At 35.2% G+C, this 23,098-nt stretch overlaps 2 protein-coding genes across 4 annotated transcripts; both read left to right on the top strand.

Moving 5' to 3' along the window:
- Positions 1–994: 994 nt before the first annotated feature.
- LOC109084683 (GTPase NRas) lies at positions 995–8,354 on the top strand. Of its 2 annotated transcripts, XR_006160627.1 has the most exons (6): positions 995–1,285; positions 4,807–4,938; positions 5,547–5,725; positions 5,900–6,056; positions 6,247–6,470; positions 8,337–8,354. XR_006160627.1 is itself a non-coding variant. In XM_042761770.1 (5 exons), the coding sequence occupies exons 2-5, from the start codon at positions 4,828–4,830 to the stop codon at positions 6,364–6,366; spliced, it is 567 nt and encodes a 188-aa protein (XP_042617704.1). In that variant the 5' UTR covers positions 995–1,285; positions 4,807–4,827; the 3' UTR covers positions 6,367–8,296. The 2 variants fall into 2 exon arrangements, 1 of the variants encoding a protein (XP_042617704.1); XM_042761770.1 differs by lacking the exon at positions 8,337–8,354 and having other exon boundaries at positions 6,247–8,296.
- Positions 8,355–8,489: 135 nt separating this feature from the next.
- Positions 8,490–22,723, top strand: LOC109084677 (AMP deaminase 1-like). 2 transcript variants are annotated; one of them, XM_042761773.1, is made up of 16 exons: positions 8,490–8,656; positions 10,995–11,000; positions 12,026–12,191; positions 13,191–13,296; positions 14,166–14,331; positions 14,486–14,705; positions 15,368–15,497; positions 15,577–15,771; positions 16,184–16,315; positions 16,399–16,562; positions 16,642–16,743; positions 18,813–19,001; positions 19,894–20,014; positions 20,109–20,282; positions 20,384–20,494; positions 22,204–22,723. In XM_042761773.1, exons 1-16 carry the CDS (start codon positions 8,638–8,640, stop codon positions 22,357–22,359), a joined length of 2,157 nt encoding a protein of 718 aa, XP_042617707.1. In that variant the 5' UTR covers positions 8,490–8,637; the 3' UTR covers positions 22,360–22,723. The 2 variants fall into 2 exon arrangements, with proteins under 2 accessions (XP_042617707.1, XP_042617706.1); XM_042761772.1 differs by lacking the exon at positions 10,995–11,000 and having other exon boundaries at positions 8,542–8,656; positions 16,642–16,769; positions 18,836–19,001.
- Positions 22,724–23,098: the final 375 nt, after the last annotated feature.

Genomic DNA, 23,098 nt, shown 5'->3' with positions numbered 1-23,098 from the left:
AGTAAGGGACATAGATCATTAGTTTCCAGGAGGAAGAAGATTACTTATTCTGAAGAGCAGCTACTGTAACAGCTGCACTCAGTATTTGTCACGTATGTTTGATATTTTCCCGCTGTTACAGCAACGAACCAACAGAAGACATGGTCACTTGGTACGGATGCAGTTTACTGCCAAAATTCCTAGAATAATTTGACTTGGAAAGAAGCACCTTTCACAGTGTTTTCTGAGTTGCATCATGTTTTGGCTGCTGACACATCTTACAATGAGGCACAATAAGACAAGGAGCTTGTTTTCTTGCAGTTAATCCAAACCATAATATTAGTTATATAATAATGTTTCATAACCTCATTGTATGATTTCATTTATGTTATTAGATTTGTAAATACATACATTGTATATAAAATAGTCTTATTTTAATTCCATTAATTATGCATATTGTGCATATTATAGCTAGTTCTCATTTAAATGTGTATAAAATATAAGTTAATGTAATGTGCAAATGCTTTATAAATGAAATTTCCTGTTGTACATAGATTATTTGATAATGTTGTTTTGGTTTTACGTCTGTTGTGACTTATTGAACATAATCGTTAACAGAAATTGTCATTTCTTAATTGATTTCACAATATTATATTTAAGTTTTACTTGACTGGTGCTGAGAATTGACCAGACTTGCTATTTACAAAGACACAATAGTTTTGATTTTCAGACAATGCAACAAAGGCTTAATTTTGCAGCAGGTTGTGCATACCAAACATATATCTATTAAAGTTTTATTAATATATATATATATATATATATATATATATATATATATATATATATATATATATATATATATATATATATATATATATATATATATATATCGCTTTTTCTCTGCACTTCAACAGGAACAGGAACACTACTCTTGCACTTTTATTATCTTAATTTTTTTTTTACATCATCAGACGTGGCCGTATTGCAGCCACAACGACGGGACTTTTATTTTGACGTGATTTGTGGAATTCTGAACCCGGAAGTCGCTGTGAATCGTGAAGTTCTGAGGGAAGCTGCTTGGTCAACTCTTATTCAAAACTTTGGGCAGACTTATTTAACTGCTGTTTTCACAAGCTGAATCCGTAGTCTCCTGACGAATCCTGTTCGTACGGGTTACGTGGCTTCCAGACGAGTGTGAAGTGGCGTTTAAAGTGCTCCTCATGGCATTATTTTGGGCGAGAGAGCAGTAATTCGCAGAGCCCTGTAGATCAGATCAGCCAGAGGTCGCAGAACTGCAGTGTAAGCGGTGAGTTTCCTTCCCCACGCCTTACAGAGGCACTCTATCGCCTTTATACCAGTCCTCGGCTGGTTATATTCAGTTTCACAGGTACTGGCAGACTGTGGATATTTTTAAAGGGCTTCCTCCTTTGTACGACATAAAGGCTGTGACTCAAATCCTAGTGAGCTGTGTACATGGACAGCATCATGGCACATGTGGGATACATGTATTTTAGGTTTTATAGATCTGATTTCTCGTGATATTTTGTCTGATTGATATTATGTTAAATGTATACTTAAAAGATCATTTAAGTTGTCTTTGCCAGGTATTTACTGTTGATTAGCCTATTGTGTTTCTTTAGGGGGTTTGTCCTAATATGATGCTTATTCCACCACAAACATGGTATCAATAAATAATAAACAATGAGCGCATAAAAGCCACAAGCAAGGTAATGGGATGGTATGAGATGTTCAAAAGTGCAGATTTATCTAGACCACTACCGCAATGGTGTGTAAAGTTGTCATTTGCTAACCCTATGGTTGTTTAAAGTGTGTGACTTTCTGTACTATACGAAAAAATGTAAGCAGCCACTGACTTTCATTGCATACAGTGCAGTAAAACATCAAACATCTGGCTAAATGACAAAATAAGGGAAGCCACTCCTTTCAGAAAGAAAAAAAAAACAGGATTGATATTTGTCCTCAATAACTTATCTTGTCATTTATCTATAGTGTGTTTACAAACCTGTTATTATTTAGCATATGTAGTTAAAGTTTTCCAATTAAAGTCAGTGTGAGTTTCTGTTCATTATGGAAGCCTGTTTCCACCATAGGATAAAAATTAAAAAAGGAAATAGCATCTTTTTATCTCATAGTTCTGGCTTTTTTTCCTCACAATTCTGACTTTTTTCTATAAATCTTGACTCTGAGTTGATATCTCACAATTTTTTTTTTCTGTCATTGACTTACAAAATAAAGTAAATTGCGACTTTTTATCTTACATTTCTGACTTTTATAAATAGTTTAAAAGTGAGTTAACATCTTGCAGTTCTGACTTTATTATAGAAATTCTGCCTCTAAATATTGCATTTCTGCATTTCTGTGAGGGGAAAAAGTGAATTGTGAGAGAAAAAGGTCACAATTACCTTTTTAATTATTATTATTTTTTAATCTCGTGGCAGAAACAAGCTTCTATGGTTCACAACCAGCTGTACATCTATAATGTGTGTGTTACTTTTATATCCAGGCTGCATGTGAGTTTGCTAAAACAAAAGCTGTTTGGCTGTTGGTTAACATTATCCTGCACAGTGACGTCAGAGGAACGGGAAAGTTGTTCAAGAGGAAGAGCATGCAATTTAATTTTGATGACACATGATTTTTTTTCTGTAGATCAGCATGCTCAAATGCATAGCTTACAATTTTGTTGAAACATTCATGTATAAGAAGATCTTAATTGTGTTGAATTGATAAAGGTAAAAAGGATGTTTTGAGCTAAAATCTGTCTTTAGGTAAAAACCCTTCCGGGGTCAGTGACCTCTGCTTCTCTCTCAGGTTAATGTCTTTTCCTGGCTGTACTCTGAGAATGACTTTGACATTTAGCCGTTCTATAAATAGATTGCAGGGTTAATATTTGCAGAGGGGGGGTGCTTTCCTCCAGAAACTCTTATTACTATCATGATATCAGTGGTCACATGACAATGGAGAGATTGATGAATAACCTCCAGTATGAGGTACATAAGACAACATTATATTATTCATGGTGCAATATGCTTTAATTCACTGTCTGTAAACTCTCAGTGCCACAGTCATCCAGACAACTGCTAGAAGGGATACAGCTGAGGTTACAGGGTATGCACACATCAATATAGAGTCATTCTTGTCATGCTGAACAACAATAATTACTGTATTTGCATTATTGTAAGCGTAGGTTTAGGGTTGGGGTAGGTGTAGAGGTTAATAGGGTTAGGGTTAGGGTTCAATCTAATAGGTAGAAAATAGGGCTGTGCAAAAAATCGAATACGATTTTCATGCGCATCTCATCAGTAAAGACGCTCCTGTGATTAGTAGTATATCTCCAGCACATGCGTTCAGATCAGGGTTGCCAGGTATTCACAAAAAATCCTGCCCAGTTGTTTCTCAAAACTAGTCCAAAACTACCCTAATCGCGTTTCCAGGAGGTTCCCTGATAAAAATTGCATCCCGGGATTAAAATAGACGTTTTTTGGCATGGTTGTCTTGGTAAAATTCTCATTTTAGGGGCTAAATATCACGTTATTGGTATTGGGGTCGTTTCAACCCGCGGACATGAAAAACAACCGCAGACTTGGCAACACTGGTTCAGGTGGAGCGGCATTTACTACACAGAGCCGTAGTCCACCGACAAGTTGCACAAAATCGCTTTCAAAATCGAGAAAGAATCGCCTGCGATTTTAAAATCGATTTTGTGTAGACTGTCAGTGAATTACGGCTCTGTGTAGTAAATGCCAACCAGTGTTGCCAAGTCTGTGGTTGTTTTCCATGTTCGCCGGTTGAAGCGACCCCAATACCAATAACGTGATATTTAGCCCCTAAAATGTGAATATTACCAAGGGAACCATGCCGAAAAACGTACATTTTAACACCGGGATGCAATTTTTATCGGGGAACCTCCTCAAAACGCGATTGGGCTAGTTTTGGACTAGTTTTGAGAAGCAACTGGGCAGGATTTGTTGTGAAAACCTGGCAACCCTGATCTGAACGCACGTGCTGGAGATATACTACTAATTACAGGAGCGTCTTTACTGATGAGATGCGCATGAAAATCGTATTCGATTTTTTGCACAGCCCTAGTAGAAAATGTAATTAATGTAGCTGTAGCTGTATATCTTCTAGCCACAACCAGACAGCCGCTGAAGCTAGCATAGGTGGGTGGTGTTGTCAAGTCATCAAGTGGAGTTTTTCATTATGTGTTTCATTAGTCTTTTAATTATGTGTTTCCATTGAAAAGTTTGGAGGTCTGTACGACTTACTTATTTTTAAAAATAAATTAATGCTTATATTCAGTGAATATGCATTAAATTGTTTAAAAGTGATGGTTTCAATTATTAATTGTTACAAAATATTTCTACTTAAAATAATGTTCATTAAGGATTCCTGAAAATGTATCATGGTTTCTGTAAAAATATTAAGCCCAACTGTTTTTAATGATTATTGATGATAATAAAAAATGATTCTTGAGCAGCATATTAGCTATATATATATATATATATATATATATATATATATATATATATATATATATATATATATATATATATTATATATATATATATATATATATAAAATATGCATGTGTATATATTGAGAGAGAGAGATTTCTCTCTCCCCCTCTCTCCCTCTCTCAATGATTACATTGCCAAAGCAGTAATAAACCAGTTTACAAACACAGAAAATGTGTTATTAGTGATATTTACACCGATGTTTTGAAGTGTTTATTTGTATGTCAATCTGTTTGTGAGTTCTAAAGTGTTATTAATATATGCACATGGGTTCTCTCTGTCTCCATCACAGGTGGTCTCTCAGGACTGTAAGATGACTGAGTATAAGTTGGTGGTTGTGGGAGCAGGTGGTGTTGGGAAGAGTGCTTTAACCATCCAGCTCATTCAGAATCACTTTGTGGATGAATATGACCCTACTATTGAGGTACTTAATGACCTTCTGACCTCATCTTTCATTAACTTACAACTTTACTTGCACTACCACTCAAAATGTTGGGATCAGTAAGATTAAATCATTTTTAAAAGAAGTCTCTTATGTTCAGCAAGGCTGCATTTATTTGATAAAAATCACAGTAAAATCAATAATATTGCAAAATATATTTTCACTTTAAAATGTTTTTTTTAAAAGATGCAAAGCAGAATTTTCAGCATCATTACTCCAGTCTTCAGTGTCACATGATCCTTCAGAAATCATTCTAATATACTGATTTGCTGCTCAAGAAACAGTTCTTATTATCATCAATGTTGAAAAAAGTGGTGTTTAATATATTTGTGGACCATGAAAACAGCATTTATTTGAAATATAATTATTTTTTTCAATTTAATGCATGACCCTAAACTTTTGAACGTTACTGTACTAGTGGACTGTTCATATTTGACATTTAATGCATGACCATCAGCATTTGGTTTTTTCATTTTGTCATCATGACCTTCACTGAATATTTAATTAGAATAGGAATAGGATATTCATATAATTACGAGACTGTCAGGCTCTATGAAGATTTCCAGTGCTGATCATGGGCGTGTCTTCAGGACTCTTACAGGAAGCAGGTGGTCATTGACGGTGAGACGTGTCTGCTGGATATCCTGGACACTGCAGGTCAGGAAGAGTACAGCGCAATGAGGGACCAGTACATGAGGACAGGAGAGGGTTTCCTCTGTGTCTTTGCCATAAATAACAGCAAATCCTTTGCAGATGTGCATTTGTACAGGTCCGTAAGCCAAAGAAAGGGGTTTCAGATATATTTTTTGAATCCTCTGGATTTTAAGCAGTGTTAAAACGAGTGTAGAAAGTTTAAGACATGTCAATAATGTCATAAAATAAATATGAAGGAGTATTTGTAATGGTTTCCACAAAGTCTATAATATGCTAATGTGCTTTTTAGAGAACAGATCAAGCGCGTGAAGGACTCCGATGATGTTCCCATGGTCCTAGTGGGGAACAAGTGTGATTTGGCCAGAACGGTGGACACCAAGCAAGCTCAGGAACTTGCCAGAAGCTACGGCATAGAGTTTGTAGAAACTTCTGCCAAGACCAGACAGGTGGGCAAAAACTGATCATCAGATCTCTACTTTAATTTTCTCAGTTTTTTATAAAAGCAATTGTTTGTGTATTAGCGTAGTTCACTTCTTTGTCAGACGATTGCTTTTACCGTAATACTGAAGCTAAGCATAAATCTTCACACATGGCATATGTTATGCTAATGAAACATCTCTTTTCATTGTTTTCCAGGGAGTTGAGGATGCTTTTTACACCCTTGTCCGTGAGATCCGGCATTATCGCATGAAAAAGCTCAACAGCAGAGAAGACAGAAAGCAGGGCTGTCTGGGCGTGTCCTGTGAAGTCATGTGACTGCACTGTTGTTGTTGTTTTGTTTTTTAGCAGTTTTTTGACCAGGCAGCTGGAAGCCTCATGACCGTGTGTGTGTGTGTGTGTGTGTGTGTGTGTGTGTGTGTGCACACAGAGTTTGCTCTCTGCTGGCTGAAAGGGATTCATGCACAACTGGTCATCTTTCCTGTTGGCCTGCTGTAATAGAAAAATGAGGCCATTGGACATTTACTTGTCTTAACAGAGGCCCAGTTGTCTAATTTAGTACTTGGGTTTTGCCTCTTCCTTAAGAAGAAAAACCTAAACGGGCATTGAGTTCTTCTTTCTTGACTTCTGACCTGTTATGAACACAACACCACATTTCACCACAGAATTTAAAGAGTAATTAAGAAATTATGTTTTGAAGATTTTTTTTCAAATTTCATGGACATTTATCACTTCCCCCAACAAATTCTCATCATAATGCATCCAAATCTTTGCATGCAATTCCTATTATTCTCAGTGGTGATTCCCATTTTTGTGATGCAATACATTTTACTGTTATATGTTTTTTTTTTTTTTTTTGTAGTCTAACACCTACTAGTACAATGCATAAATATTTTACAGTTTTTTTTTTTTTCCATTACAGTAATGAGAATTAGGGGGGAGATGTGCTTAATTGTCAATAAATATGACAAAAATTTCACAATGCAAAAACTCGTAATAGTTCTAAAAAATAGTATTAATATTTGTTTACCCAAAATATAAGTTCGCATTTGTTATTTAGATTTTTAGGGTGAAACCTGGACCCTTTCTTATCAGTTTTTTTACATTCACCCAAAAATGTTTTAATTACAAGAAGTATATATTTCAGGGAAGAGAAGGAATTGTGTTTTTGAATGGTATTTAAATTGGGATTTATGTAATATTAGACTATCACCATTCATCTTAATATAAAAGCTGTTATCTTCAGTTCTTTATTAAAAACTCAGACCTGATGTTTGTAAAGGCCTCAGAAGAGAGAACGTGAAACACCCATTAATCTTAATCCGCAGGTTCAATGCTCAGGAATACTGTGAATGCAGAAGTTCTTCAGAAATGCGTAGAATTATTTCTGTTTATTTCTTTCCCTTTTGCCTTTATTTTTCTTTTTTGTTGTAGCCAAAGAGTTTTAGCATTTAAGTTTACTGTTTGTCTCATATACTGTAGTTCCATTTACTCTAGAGTCTAGAGTTTCTTTTTATCCTCTTTGCTCTCAGATGTTAATTGTATATTTTGACATATAATACATAATGATTAGAATGATTTTAGATACAGAAAAGTCAATCGGATGGGATGTGATGGATCTTACATAAAGGGCCTTTTGAATCATGGTGCTGCTGGTGTACATGCCAAATCTGTGTGCCACCTTCTGTGTCCTATAGAGCATGACATCTTTTAGCTCTTGTTAAATAATGTCTTAAATCTTCCAATCAAGACTGTAAAAATGTAACAGACCATAGTGAGCTTTGTTGCAATGTTTATTTTCATGCCTGAAGTCTCTTCTTGAAAGCCAGTGAAGGTTTATCAAGAAGTTAAAACGATTATTCGTGTTGACTATCATGTTATTTATATGGCATTTATCTGAACCTGTGCCTGATTTCATTAACAGTGAAACCTGAAACATGTTCCCATTAATCATACTGTGTTTGACCTTCTATCTTTGCTTTAACGGAGGCAGGGTGTTTTCCAGAAAATACAAACTAAGTTTGTCATTACATTACCAATCCATTCTTTTTCAGCTATATGAAAACTTGATTTATAATGTATTTTGCAGTTTTAGCACAATTTATTAGTATCACAGACTTTCTTTAATCAGAAAATTGTGAAAACGAACATTTCATGTCTTTATTTGGGGGGGTATTAATGTGTAACGTATGTTTAATGTGCCTATCATATTACAAAACGTTTTGCCAGTAAATTAATTGAAAACTGAGCATATTGTGTCTATTTCTCCTACATATCCATGGATGTACGTGTGTGTGTGTGTGTGTGTGTGTGTGTGTGTGTGTGTGTATACACTTACATAAAATCCCTCTTTTCCATGTGTGAACTTGTCATTTGAACCTGTCTGTCCGTTAAAACTTAAAATAGAGTTGAACACACAGAACCTGGAGTATCAAGCCCCTCGTATCAAGTACACGGCTTTGGTTACAGTGGGCAACCGCTTCTTAATATTGCCCAGGTGCAGTGTCCAACCGCACACTTCCCCGCTACCAAGGAGCAGTGTCGGATCAGCCTGCTTTATACTGAACGAGTGATAGTGTCAGAGCCAACATGCCCAAAGCTGTGCCTGGTGAGTGTCGCCACCTGACAGAAAGAAAAGATTTTTTTTAACATCACATATAACTATGAAATCTGTTTTGCATCACGTAATGGACACAGAATGACTAAATTGATGTCTATGGAAGGTTATTTGAAGAACCAAATATGTTGCATAATATCTGGACACCACCAGGGTCTCCAGCAGAAGCCGTAATCTAGGAATGGGAGTGTCCGAATGGTCATTTAATGCGGATCAACTCTTAGAAGCTTGTACAAGAGGTACACTGTTGGGATATGAGAATATCTCGGGAACTTTAATTCAAAGACGAGAGCAACTGTGTGACATTTTAATAAACAGCAACTGAATGAAAATAGAGGTGTTAGTGTTTCAGGCCTGTGATTGGACTGAATTGTGCTGTTTAGATACAGATTGGAGTGCAATCTGGATGCATTCTTGAAATTTTCAAATAGGCTTTATCATATTTTTATACATGCAGGAGTTCACTGATGCTTTTTTTGCAGCTGTGGCAATGTGGAAGATTGTTAGGTCTGATTATAAGCAAGGTTTTGAAAGCTTAAAAGTTATGAATTATTAGTTACAGCACAGGTGTGCTGGAAAATTCAAAGGACTGCTTCTCAGTGGATTCTAGTGGATCGAATGTCAATCTGGTGCTTGATATGTGGTATTATAATGTTTATTTTTACATCATAAATGTGTGTTTTCAAGCCCTTGTGTGTGCACTTGTAGTCACACATTTACACACACCTTGCAGAATGTGCAAAATGATCATTTTAACAAAATAACGGGTCATAAAAATCACTTTTATTAAACCTATTGATATTTTGCAGATTCTGCAAGGTGTGTGTAAACTTATGACAGCTGTATTCTGTTCTGCTGAGTAGGATATTGGGTCGATTTCAAACTTGCATTACTTTCCATGCTGTGTAGGCTAAGAATAATCTCAATATAAATTTGCAGACTTTGATAGGATATTAGTCACTCACTGATATCACCAGGTTTAAAAATAGACACTATAATTTTGAGGCAGCAGGAAAGGTGGATACACTGTGTGTGATTTTTGAGGAAAGTTTCAGAGTAGAGGAATGTGGACTTGGGGATGTTGAATATTATTTAGTATAAACAAAACTCACATCTGTTTAACATTAAAAAACAAATACATTTAAACAAAAAACAAAACACTATAATTAACCCATTGACTTCCACAGCCAAACACACATAAGTTTTATTCTTCCGCTGAATACAAAATATTCTTCTGCTGAAGATATTTTGAAGAATGTTTGGAGCCAACAGTTGTAGCCACTGACTTCCATTGTATGGACAAAAATACTGTAAAAGTCAATGGCCACCAGCAGCTGTGTGTCACCAACATTCTTCAAAATTCTTCTTTTGTGTTTAACAGAAGAAAGAATTCATACAGGTTTGGAACACCATCAAGCTCTAGCTGAGCTTTAGTGTACATCTCATTTAGCTCCGAGTGTGGGTCAGCATATCATCGTCTAGTGATGTATGTTTATGTTGAAATATAATTAAATAACTTTGTATACATAAAAAAAAATGTAATTTCGTCTCACAATGTGTATTGAGTTGGCTCACACAATGTATGTTAGAATTTACCTTAGGAGAACATAGTGAGCATCAATGAGCATAGTGAGCAGCATCAGTGCATTGTGGGACTTTTTAAGGGCCTAGATGGCCAACTCCATGATCAGTATACTGACTACTCAAGTAGGAAGCTGATTGAGATGCACACTTAGTTCTCACATTTGTGATGTAATTTCCTTTTATTTGTTCAATGTGTATTGCAATTGTGACAAAAGAGGGCACCACAGGACCAAAATCCATTCATGATTTAACTTAGACCAGTAAAAAAAAATTGTATGATCTTGTGAAGTGAACAATAACAAATATATGTTTGCCTCTGTGTGAGAACAGATAAAATATATGTGAAATGTCAAGTATTGTTTGAGTTCTTTTGGTGATGTCTGTCAGTGACTGTAAAAAAATAAATAAATAAATTACAAAGTCACTGATGATAACATTTTTATGCTGTGCCATAATTTTGTACTTTCTACTTTACCCTTATAAGTCATTGCAATTTCTATATACAAAGGTTCATATTCACCTTGTTAATTTACTGTAAAATGTATGACTCTTGCTATACAGGTTGTCTGCAATATAGAGAGATTTTATTATTATTATTATTATTAATGTGGCATGTGTGATCCCTGAAATGTGAATAAAATTACATTTCCAGTGTGTAGCTCACTAATTAAGTCTAACCTATAACCTCCTTTTATTTTCAATGTTTTTGATCTTCCTTGGCCACTCTGTGGAAATGAATAATCAGAAGGGAGTAAGTACAAAGGAACCCGCCCGAGATCGACGTGTTAAAACTGCTACAAACATCCATCTGTATACATTTTTTTATTATTCATTTGTTTGTTTTAGGTGAAAATATACAATGGGGTCCTAAAATCTGAGACAAAAAAATTCTTTAGGATTTAGTAGTTTTAAGAAAATGTAAACCAAAAAAATTTTATGACATAAAACAATTTAAGAAAGATATAATGAATTGTTTTAGGTCACTAATCAAGTAACAAAATTTGTGACATTGTAGTCAGCTCCAGATTTGAAGTCAGTACAGATTTTCTTGCTCAAATACTTCTGTTAGAGCAAAAGACATACTAAATACCAAGACAGACTAAAAACTTCTTGCAGAAAAAATGCCACAAAGAAGAAAAAAAAATTGTAAAGTACAAATGTGTATTCAATCAGAAACATTTTGCGTCCCATTGTAGTTCATAAGCAAACAAATGACTTTGAAGTGTATTTCTGTGCATGTTTAATATGATTCTTAAAAGCATTTAAGATGTAGGCCTCAAAGTTTCTTGTCTGTTCAAGTTATGGTTTGGGTTGTGCTGTTGTTAGTTGGTGATGTGTGTCTTGGCTTAAAGAATTTGTCATAGTTTCGCTCATCTCTGCATGGGAGATTTTATTGCATCACTGCTAGCAGTCACAGTGACTCCATAGTTGAATCATTCTGAAAAGGTATTTTTGCCAAAAGCATGCTCTGGTAAGCAAGTTCAACATAAGTATGAGAGTCTGAAAAATGTCTAAAGGACAACCAGTCGGGTGCTGTATATAAGTACAAGTTGGTTGTTCACTTATTGTCTTATGGCTTTTAAAGTAGAAAATTACATTTTATACTTAAATGATGTCCAGACCATAAAAACATTTGGTCTCACTTTATGCATAAAAACCTCTTTTTTTTTTTATTACTCCTCATTTACTTATTCACAATAACATATTTTTTCTGTTCTCCCGCTGTCTCCTTAAATAATTAATTTGCCCTAATTTGCTTTGGTTTTTGGTCATCAGAAACGGATGATCGCATGCGAGCCTTCGCAGAGCGTGTATTTGCTTCAGAGACCAAAGATGATGATGTCCGTGATGAGATATCCATGTTTGATGTGGCTGATGACTGTCCTATCCTCAACCAAGAGCTGGCCCAACACATGGTGGAGGATGATGATGTAGAGAAGCGGTCAGTGTACAAGTTATACAATTATATAACTCCTTTTTTAATTAAAGTAAATTAGGTAATTAATGTTTTGCTGGTTGATAAAATAAAACTTTATAATGACATCTACTGGTGAGGATGCAGCATAAAATGTTTTAGGGTACTGATGCCACATGTAGAAATATACAGTATTTAACAGCAATGTCTACTCATCAAGTCTAAACAACTAATTATAGAAACAAATAATAGACGTCTACTCAAACTAATAAAGGTCTGTGTAGCTTAAGTGAATTATACTCGCCTGTAATCTCTACATGGCCACCATCACGAAAGGGAACCCCTTTTATGTCGAATGAACCGCATTTTCTAGGCTAATGAAACGAAAACACATTTGTCTAAACTGCTATTAATTAATTAATTTAGTTGTAAAACGGCTTTACATTAGAAATTTACTATACAGTATGTTTCCATATTTTGACATTCGAATTGTCTTTTTAGTGCACGTTATTTAATAACTACATTTTTACTTGTGTAACCCCTCGGGTCCTACTACTTGCACCCAATCCAAGGGGGACTTGAAACTGGGTCACCGACATGGGAGGCAGGCTCACTAACAAGGTGGTTATAGACCACAGCCTCTAGCATCAGTCAATAGTGTGCATCTTGAGATCAGGGGAGTGAGGTTTACCTGCACAGCACCTACCAGCTGGCCTCCATTATGCTCATCCCCTGAAACCTCATGCCTATCCGGGTCACGGCACTATTGTAACCTCCAACCCCCAACCGCTACACTTGTAGGCTAGTATATCACCCAAAAGTTGTGTTTTGGCTTTCTTTGGTCATTCATTTAGCTATTTTCATCTAGATATAGTGATTGATTTGATTTAAATTGGTCTGTTCCTCTGTTCTAAACTTTAATGCCACAAAGTATTCTGTTAAATATGTTATAAATGAAAATTTAAACACTTCATAGCCTGTAAAAAAGGTCCACCCTAACTTAACCTTTAACCAATCCCCACACAGTAAGAAGTATCTGAGTCGCACTCACCCCATGCTAGAAGATAAACCAACCTACTTGGAGGTCCCTCACTTCCAGAGAGTGTCCATCACTGGTGACTATGCTGCTGGGGTACGGTCCAACATATAACTTCCAAAAACTGACTGGAACATGAACATGTAATGTAAGTTTTGATTTATACACTGCCCTTTGCAGGTAACTGGACAGCTGAAATAGATCAGCCAAGCTTGGGGGTCTCTCCATCTTAGCAGGTGGAGCCCATCCCTGGATATGGTTTCTGAAATGTATATCTGACATTTAGGAGAGGAATCTAAGAGAGTTAAGGAACTCTCTCACTTTCCACATGTAGTCATCAGTTCTTGCCTACTCTAAGATTCAAACTCATCAGCCCTGGCTTGACGTCAAGGACATGGTGACTTTTAAATATAGTGTCACCCAGTCAGTGCACTCTATGACTCCTGGACCACAAAACCAGTCATGAGGGTCACATTTTGGAAATAAATAAGCTTTCCATTTATGTATGGTTTGTTAGGATCAGACGATATTTGTCCGAGATACAACTATTTGAAAATCTGGAATCTAGGGGTGCAAAAAAATCTAAATATTGAGAAAATCACCTTTAAAGTTGTCCAAATGAAGTTCTTAGCAATGCATATTACTGATCAGAAATTAAGCTTTGATATATTTATGGTAAGATATGTACAAAATATCTTCATGGAACATGATCTTTACTTAATATCCTAATGATTTTTGGCATAAAAGAAAATTTTATCATTTTGACCCATACAAAATTTTTTTTTTTTTTTTTGCTATTGCTACAAGTATAGCCCAGCGACTTAAGACTGGTTTTCTGGTCCAGGGTCACATATACATTTGCATTTGTCAACATATCACATTTCCACTCATAGATATAGGCATTTCAAAGATAACAATCAGCGTTGGCGTTGCACAGAATCACGTCCTTCCAAATTGTTCTGCAGGTGACCATGGATGACTTTGAGCTGGCCTGTAAGGGTCTGTACCGTGCCCTGGCCATCAGAGAGAAGTACATGAAACTGGCTTTCCAGAGATTCCCCATCACTCCCTCTCAGTACTTATGCAAGATTGAAGGAGAGCAGTGGAAACCTGAAAATCAGGTGCTCCCAGGTAATAACAGAAACAGAATTCCATGATAAAACCACATAGATTTGATTTAACATAGCTGACTTTTACTTAAAAAAAAAAAGAGTTGAGCTTGGTAACTGAAGAATGGTTGTATTTGTCGAATTCAGTGAAATATAACATTACTGTTGTGTTGCAGTCTTCACCCCTCTTCCTAAGCCTGGAGAGGATCCTTTCTGCACAAAGGACTTCCCACCTAACCTCGGCTACATCCCTCGCATGAAGGATGGTGTTATCTATGTTTACAAAGATGCAGCATCTGCTGATAAACACCAGCCTCTGAACCACCCCGGTCCAGATCTTGCCACCTTCATAGATGACATGAACTTCCTCATCGCCTTGATTGCTCAGGGCCCAACGTAAGTTTACGAAAGCACTGCAGATCTACAGTATACTCTATATTCTCACTATATTCTCTCTCTCTCTCTCTCTCTCTCTCTCTCTCTCTCTCTCTCTCTCTCTTTATATATATATATATATATATATATATTTATGTGTATGTATGTGTGTGTGTGTGTTTATGATATACACTACTACTCAAATGTTTTAGGTCAGTAACATTTTTAAATATTTCTCTTATTCTCTAAAGCTGCTTCTAATGATAAAAATGCAATAAAAGCAGAAATACGTTATTTAAAAGATACTGTACATTACGTTTTAAAATATAATTTCATCCTGTTGATGGCAAAGCTCAATTTTCAGCAGCCATGACTTTCCAATAGTCTTCAGAGTAACATGATCCTTCAGAAATCATTCTGAAAGTTGATTTGGTGCAGAAACATTTCTTATTATTATCATATGCTTCTTAATATTGAGATACGTTGAGATAAGTTCAAAAGAGCAGCATTTATTTGTAATAGAAATTTGTGACAATACAGTGACTTTATTTTATGCATCCTAGTTGATTAAAATGATTAATTTCTTAAAAATATTACTGACCCCAAACTTTTGAATGATATTGTATAATATTAAGTTTAAAGGCTATATTGTTTGTTCTCTTATTGGAAATGTTAATGCTCAGAAAGACATACACTCATCGTCGTCTGAAGTTTCTCATGTCAAAATTCAATGTGCATGAGATGTTGAATGAGATGGAGGAAATGAAAGAGCTGAAGAAAAATCCCCACAGAGACTTTTACAACTGCAGAAAGGTATGACTTAAATATGTCACTTATACTGGAATAATTGACACACATTTTGACAGTTATTATACAGTTGTTGTTATTGTAGGTTGATACTCACATCCACGCTGCTGCCTGCATGAACCAGAAGCATCTCCTCCGCTTTATCAAGAATTCCTACCGCGTGGATGCAGATCGCGTGGTGCATGTTTTGAAGGGCAAGGAAGTGACCTTGAAGGAGCTTTTTGCATCTCTTAATCTGCACCCCTATGACCTGACTGTCGATTCACTGGATGTGCATGCTGTAAGTATCTCACAACACCTCACACAGGTTCTTCAGGGCCTGATTACCCAAAATATATAGAGAATCACCACAGAAGTTCAGCTCAAGAAATAATGTGTCAAAGTATCTTTATAGCACTATGCAGTTGTTATGTGCTCTATTTTTACATTTACATTTATGCATTTAGCAGACGTTTTTTAGCCAAAGCAACTTACAGTGCATTCAGGCTATTTTTTTTTCACCAGTATGTGTGTTCCCTGGGAGTTGAACCCATGACCTTTTGCGCTGCTAATGCAGTGCTCTACCACTGAGCCACAGGAACACATTAGGCCATCACATGGGTTGCAAAATCCACTCTGCTTTGCTTACAAGAACTGTTATTTGTGATGAGTCTGAAGTTATTTACAGTTATTTATCACACTACTTCATGCAGGGCAGACAGACCTTCCAGCGTTTTGATAAATTCAATGCCAAGTACAACCCTGTGGGTGCCAGTGAGCTGCGTGATCTTTATATGAAGACTGAGAACCACATATCTGGAGAGTATTTTGCCACCATTATTAAGGTAAGACTTAGGTGAACCATGCATTACACATTTACACTAACAGGAAACCAATCAAATCAGCTGTAATCTCTGGAATCTCACAGGAAGTTGCTAGTGACCTGGAGGATGCCAGATACCAGTACGCAGAGCCTCGTCTGTCCATCTATGGCTGTAACCCTAATGAGTGGACTAAACTTGCAGGCTGGTTTAACAAGCACAGAGTCTATTCTCCTCAGCTCAAATGGATGATTCAAGTGCCCAGAATCTAGTATGTGAACATTTTTCACTTCTCACACTCAGTCTTTGTGAAAACTCTACTAACAGTTTATCTCATGTCCCTCCTTTAGTGACATTTTCAGAGCCAGGAACTTTGTGCCACACTTTGGAAAAATGCTGGAAAACATCTTCCTCCCTGTTTTCCAGGCTACCATATACACAAAAAACAACAACACAGAGCTTAAAGTCATCATTAACAATTCTATCTAAACTAAAACATAAAATAACAGTGAAAAAACCAAAAATATAAAAATACACACATAAAAACAAATTCAAAAAAAAAAATATCAACAACATATACAGTCATGCCCAAAAATATGGACACCCTTGGTAAATATGATCAAAGAAGGATGTGAAAATTAATCTGCATTGTTAATCCTTTTGATCTTTTATTTAAAAAATTCACAAAAATCTAACCTTTCATTGGATAATGAGAATTTAAAATGGGGGGAAATATCATTATGAAATAAATGTTTTCCTTTAATACACATTGACCACAATTAAGGGCACCCTTTTATTGAATTATTCTTTAAACCTCTATTTGCCTGTTTAACAGGTCTAAATTTTCTCCTCTAATGCCTGATGTTAGAGAACACCTGACAAGAGATCAGAGACTATTCCTTCATCCAGAATCACTCCAGACCCTTTAGATTCCCAGCTCCATGTTGGTGGTGCTGCTCTTCAGTTCACCACACTCATTTTCTATTGGGTGCAGGTCAGATGACTGGAATAGCTATAGCAGACGCTTGGTTTTGTGCCCAGTGACCCATTTTTGTGTTGTTTTTGAGGTTTGTGTTTGGATTATTGTACGGTTGGATGATCCAAACATGGTCCATTATAAGATTTCTAACAGAGTCAGTCACTTTTTGATTTTTTATCTATTGGTATTTGATAGAATCAAAGATGCCATGTATCTAAACAAGATGTCCAGGACCTCCAGTAGAAACAGCTGTATATTTAATTGTACACATGGGGTAATTTTTATCCCTGTTTTCACCAAACCCATCTTGAGTGTTTGCTGCTAAAAAGCTAATTTTTTAGTTTCATCTGACCATAGAAACCAGTCCCATTTGAAGTTCCAGTCGTGTCTGATAACTGAATATGCTGGAGTTTTGTTTTTGGATGAGCTAGGAGAATTTTTTTGAAACCCTCCTAAACAACATGTGGTGATGTAGGTGCTGTTTGACAATATTTTTTTTTTGTTTAAGGTTTTCTGACCCCGAGACTCAACTATTTTCTGCAATTCTCCAGCTGTGACCCTTGGAGAGTCTTTAGCTACTCAAACTCTCCTTCTCACCGCACATTAGAATGATATAGACAAACATTTTCTGTTGATTGGAAATTCTTAATTATTGCCCTGATGGTGGAAATGGGAATTTTCACTGCTCTAGCTCTTTTCTTATAGCAACTTCACTAATTTGTGAAGCTCAATTATCTTTTGTTGCACATCAGAAGTATATTCTTTGTTTTTTCTCCTTGTGATGAATGATTAAGGGCATTTGGGCTTTGTTTTCCCCCCTATTTATATTTCTGTGAAACAGGAAGCAATGGCTGGATAATTTCATGTTCATAATCACCCTGGAGTACTCAAAATTGTGGATATGAATGGGAATATACTTCAGAGTTATTTTACTCTTAAGAATTTCTAGGGGTGTCCTTAATTGTGGCCAATGTGTATTAGAGAAATCATTTATTTCATAATGATATTTCCCCCCATTTAAAATTCCTATTATCCAATGAAAGGTTAGATTTTTGTAATTTTTTTAATAAAAGATCAAAAGGATTAACAATGCAGATTAATTTTCGCATCCTTCTTTGATCATATTTACCAAGGGTTTCCATATTTTTGGGCACAACTATAATTTGTTTATTTATTTATTTAAATTAATTAATACTTTATTCAGAATGAAATTGATAAAAAGTGACAGTAAAGATATTTATAATGTTACAAAAGCTATTCATTCTATTCATCAAAGATTAAAAAATGTATCATAGTTTACAAAAATATATTAAGCAGCACAACTGTTTTCAACAATGATAATAATAACAAATGTTTCCTGCGCAACAAATCAGTATATTAAAATGATTTCTCAAGGATCATGTGACACTGAAGGCTGGAGTAATGATGCTGAAAATTCAGCTTTGACATCACAGGAATTAATTACATTTTAAAATATATCAAATTAGTTATTTTAAAATAGAATAATATTTCACAATATTACTGTTGCCTGTTAACCCCTTCATCCCTGCGTTTTTTCTCTCTACAGGTGACTGGGTTTGACAGTGTGGATGATGAGTCTAAACACAGTGGTCACATGTTCTCCACAAAGAGCCCCAAACCTGAGGAATGGGACATCGTGAAGAGCCCATCATACTCTTACTGGATTTACTACATGTATGCAAACATTGCCCGACTCAATCAGCTGCGCAAGTGAGTATCTCAATAAAACACAAAAAAGGCAAGCAGCTTTGTAGACTGGAATAATTTAAGCTAGGGATTGTTTCCGTCCCGAACCCTATAATAAACGTTGACGTCTATTTCTCATCCCACACTGTTCATCTCATTGACATGAATAATGCCACTAATTGCACAGCCTGCAGGGAGAAGTGTGCTGTTACTTTTCTAAGCAATTAGAGTCCACAACTTTAGCTAAGAATATTTATTTTGGACAAAGAAATGGGCATTTATTTACATTTGTTAATGTTTTTGAAAGAGATGCATTTATTGGAACAAAAATAGAGTAAAAACAGTAATATTGTGAAATATTATTTCAAATTAAAATAACTGTTTTCTATATAAATATATATATATTAAAATTTAATTTATTCCTGTGATGCAAAGCTGAATTTTCAGCATCATTACTCCAGTCTTCAGTGACACATGGTCCTTCAGAAATAATTCTAATATGCTGATTGGAATAAAAAAATACTGGAATTTTGATTGGAAAAAAATATCCAACATTATAAATGCCTTTACTGTCATGTTTTATCAATTTAATGCATCCTTGTTCAATAAAGGTATTGATAAAAAAAGATACTGAAACCAAACTATTAAAAATTAGTGTATATATTAGTGTATTAGTGTATATGTATATAAGTCCAGTAAGCAATCAACTAGCACTAAATTTCCTGCAATCCCATAAAAGAATGTACTTTAGAAAAATTCACAAATTGAAAATGTAACATTGTGTCATGTACATTTAGCATGTAAAAGTGAGTACATAAACATATCCATTATTAAAACCAGTCCATAAGAGGTTATTATATGAGAAACGTTGCACTAAGATGACATTTTTTATGTGCTGTGTGTTTGTGGTATCCAGGGAGAGAGGAATGAACACATTCCAGTTCAGACCTCACTGTGGGGAAGCTGGAGCTGTCACTCACCTCCTGGCCTGTTTCATGACTGCAGACAACATCTCTCATGGTCTCAACCTCAAGAAGGTTAATACACCATTTACCCTGACCATTAGGGGCACAGTTCATTTTACCATATACACAAGAAACACAACACTCACTGTCTCTTCGTGTTCCACAGAGCCCTGTCCTGCAGTATCTGTATTACCTGGCGCAGGTCCCCATTGCCATGTCTCCACTCAGCAACAACAGTCTGTTCCTAGAGTACAACAAGAACCCTCTGCCAGAGTTCCATAAGAAGGGACTGGTGGTCTCCCTGTCCACCGACGACCCCATGCAGTTCCACTACACTAGGGTGCGGCTTCAACCCTTTTCATATGTGCAAATTAGATGCTGCTTCACCCTCTCTTCCTTTCATTTCATACCCGTGTGTTTATCTGAATCCTGCATCAACAGGAGCCCCTTATGGAGGAGTATGCCATTGCAGCCCAGGTGTTTAAGCTCAGCACCTGTGACATGTGTGAGATCGCCAGAAACAGTGTTCTCCAGAGCGGCCTGTCTGCTGAGGTAAGGTCACCTAACCGAACACATCACTATTTTTCCGTATGCTTGATTTTACTGATCTAAAGACAAGGTATATTCTTTTACAATATAGCCAATGTTTAAGTTTTTTTAACTAATAGTGTAAATGCAGATAATGTCTAATGTTTTTGAAGTAAAAAATAATATAATTATTTTAGGAATTCCATTTGGTGATGCTACTGGTGCTAAAATTATTAAATTAAATTACACAACTTCAAGCGTTACCCCGTGATACATCATTTATATATATATATATATATATATATATATGTGTGTGTGTGTGTGTGTGTGTGTGTGTGTGTGTGTGTGTGTGTGTGTGTGTGTGTGTGTGAATGGGTGTGTTAGGTTTATTTCATATTTTCAGTTTTCATTTTAATTTTACTTTAAATCTCATTTAAATTAAAACGTTAATAATTAATATTAAAATAACACTGATAAAAATAGCTATATATATATATATATATATATATATATATATATATAGATATATATATATATATATATATATATATATATATATATATAATTTGTGTTATTCTGTGTTCTTAGAATAATTTGTGTTAAGTTTTATTTATTAACATTTTGATTGAGCCTTTATTTTTTATATTTTCAGTTTTCATTTTAATTTAAGTTTCAATGATTTTGTTTAATTTTGTTTTGTTATATTTATATTTATATTTCATCAGTTTTAGTTTTGGTCAGTTTACTACTTCAACTTAAACATATTTTATTTCAATTAGTTGCCAAAGCAACATTTCTTATTTTTATTTATTTTTCTCTTTTTTGTTTTAGTTTTTTTATTTCATATTTTCATAAAATAAATATACATTTTTATTTTATTTCGGTTTTTAACTTTTAATTTCGGTATTTCAAATTAAATTGTTATTGAGATGAAAGAGATCTGCACTTTTAGATTCAGCTTAAAGGGCTTATTACATTTATTGCTCTGAGGTCACAAAAATATATGCAAAAAAAAATGCAAATATGCACAGCGTTTTCGGTTATTAACCCTTCCTCAGTGCCATGACATATGTTAGTTGCCTACTGTTTTTTTTTTTGGACAAGTATTTGCCGCAATTTCTAATTGTAAATTACATTGTTAACAATAACAACATTTAACTAACATTTTAGTGGGGGCTTAATACACTTCAAAGCAATAACATAATGATTCCATACCTAATAATTAATAATTCCAAATCATTCATTCTAAAAGAGAGTTACACATCTAAAGAGGGTTAGGCAATGTTTTTGTTGAAATTTTGATGTCTAATAATCTAAAACTTTCAGTCTCAATAATCACACTGAACTGAATTAAGCTGAATGATGGTACTTTTCAGTACTATCATCTTCTGAAGAGCCGCATCTTTCAACATCAACACTAGTATTATACTGATTAAACTGAATCAACACTGAACTGATACGAACTGAATAGCAACATTACTGTCTTTTGCACAACTGCTTACAGCTGAATCGAACTCATGATCTTTACACTGTTATTGATCTAACCTGACTTGATATAAAAAATGGCACTATTGTCTTTTAGAGCTGCTTTAAGTAGGTTTCCATAAGTGATTCTGCTATTTTCCTGTGTCTGTGAAGCTGCTTTGACACAAACTGTATTGTATAAAGTGCTATTGAAATTAAGGTGACTTGATTTGATACTGCAATATAATATTTTTTTCTCACACAAACAGGAAAAGAATCACTTCCTTGGTGCCAACTACATGAAGGATGGTCCTGAAGGCAATGACATCCGCAAAACCAACGTGGCTCAGATTCGCATGGCCTACCGCTACGAGAGCCTGTGCTATGAGCTGAACCTCATTAGAGAGGGTGCGATGGCTGAATAAACAAACATGCACATACGCAAAGTGGATTGTTCTGTACTCTTCTTAAATTGTCACTTCTAATGACATTTCTGCATTATCATTAATGTGAAGCCCATGAGATAACCTCCATGAGACACAACTTAAATCTGAATGAGAATTGACACTCCATACATAATACATAAAACATAATACTGAGTCTTCTTGTACACAGGTGTCCGATTCATTGTTGGCTTGTGCAGTTTGTCTTTTGTCTGACCTTTAGGTCAGGTTTACAGTTAACTAAGTTTACATCTCCTTTGTGCTTTTAGTGTATTATGTTTTTTGTGGTCGTGCTTTGGAAAAAGCCTGTTACAATTGACTCAATAAACAAAATCTAAATTTTAAATATACAGTGTTCTGATTTTTGATCTTATTTTTAACACAGATGAAAATGCTGCTATCATTTGCTTATAACTTGCCATCATTTCCATAACTTTAACTTTTTTTGAGCAAAAAAAGATGTTCATGCCACCCTTTTTCGTACAATGAGACAAAGCTTTAAAATGGACATCAAAACTATCATAAAAGTAACCCATACCCATTTCACTATATTCCAAGTCTTACAAGAACTTCGTGTGAGCAACAATATAACATTTTAATCATTATTCACTAAAAATCTTCCTATCTGTAGCAATTGCTAATGTCATTTGCACTTCTGCAAATTAAAATTTAGTGTGAGGCACTGGGAAACATGACATGGGTACATGACAACCAATGACAT

The sequence above is a fragment of the Cyprinus carpio genome, chromosome A8 (genome assembly GCF_018340385.1).
Source record: "Cyprinus carpio isolate SPL01 chromosome A8, ASM1834038v1, whole genome shotgun sequence".
NCBI classification, from domain to species: domain Eukaryota; kingdom Metazoa; phylum Chordata; class Actinopteri; order Cypriniformes; family Cyprinidae; genus Cyprinus; species Cyprinus carpio.
This window is presented reverse-complemented; position numbering and strand designations above follow the sequence as displayed.

What these genes read in the sequence shown, in the direction of transcription:
- LOC109084677 (XM_042761773.1), top strand. An exon ending in GATGATGATGTAGAGAAGCG is followed by an intron (nt 12,192 to 13,190) that starts GTCAGTGTACAA and finishes ATCCCCACACAG; the next exon opens with TAAGAAGTATCTGAGTCGCA. An exon ending in CTGGTGACTATGCTGCTGGG is followed by an intron (nt 13,297 to 14,165) that starts GTACGGTCCAAC and finishes ATTGTTCTGCAG; the next exon opens with GTGACCATGGATGACTTTGA.
- LOC109084683 (XM_042761770.1), top strand. Translation starts at nt 4,828, where the DNA reads ATGACTGAGTATAAGTTGGTGGTTGTGGGAGCAGGTGGTGTTGGGAAG. An exon ending in AATATGACCCTACTATTGAG is followed by an intron (nt 4,939 to 5,546) that starts GTACTTAATGAC and finishes GCGTGTCTTCAG; the next exon opens with GACTCTTACAGGAAGCAGGT. An exon ending in CTTCTGCCAAGACCAGACAG is followed by an intron (nt 6,057 to 6,246) that starts GTGGGCAAAAAC and finishes ATTGTTTTCCAG; the next exon opens with GGAGTTGAGGATGCTTTTTA.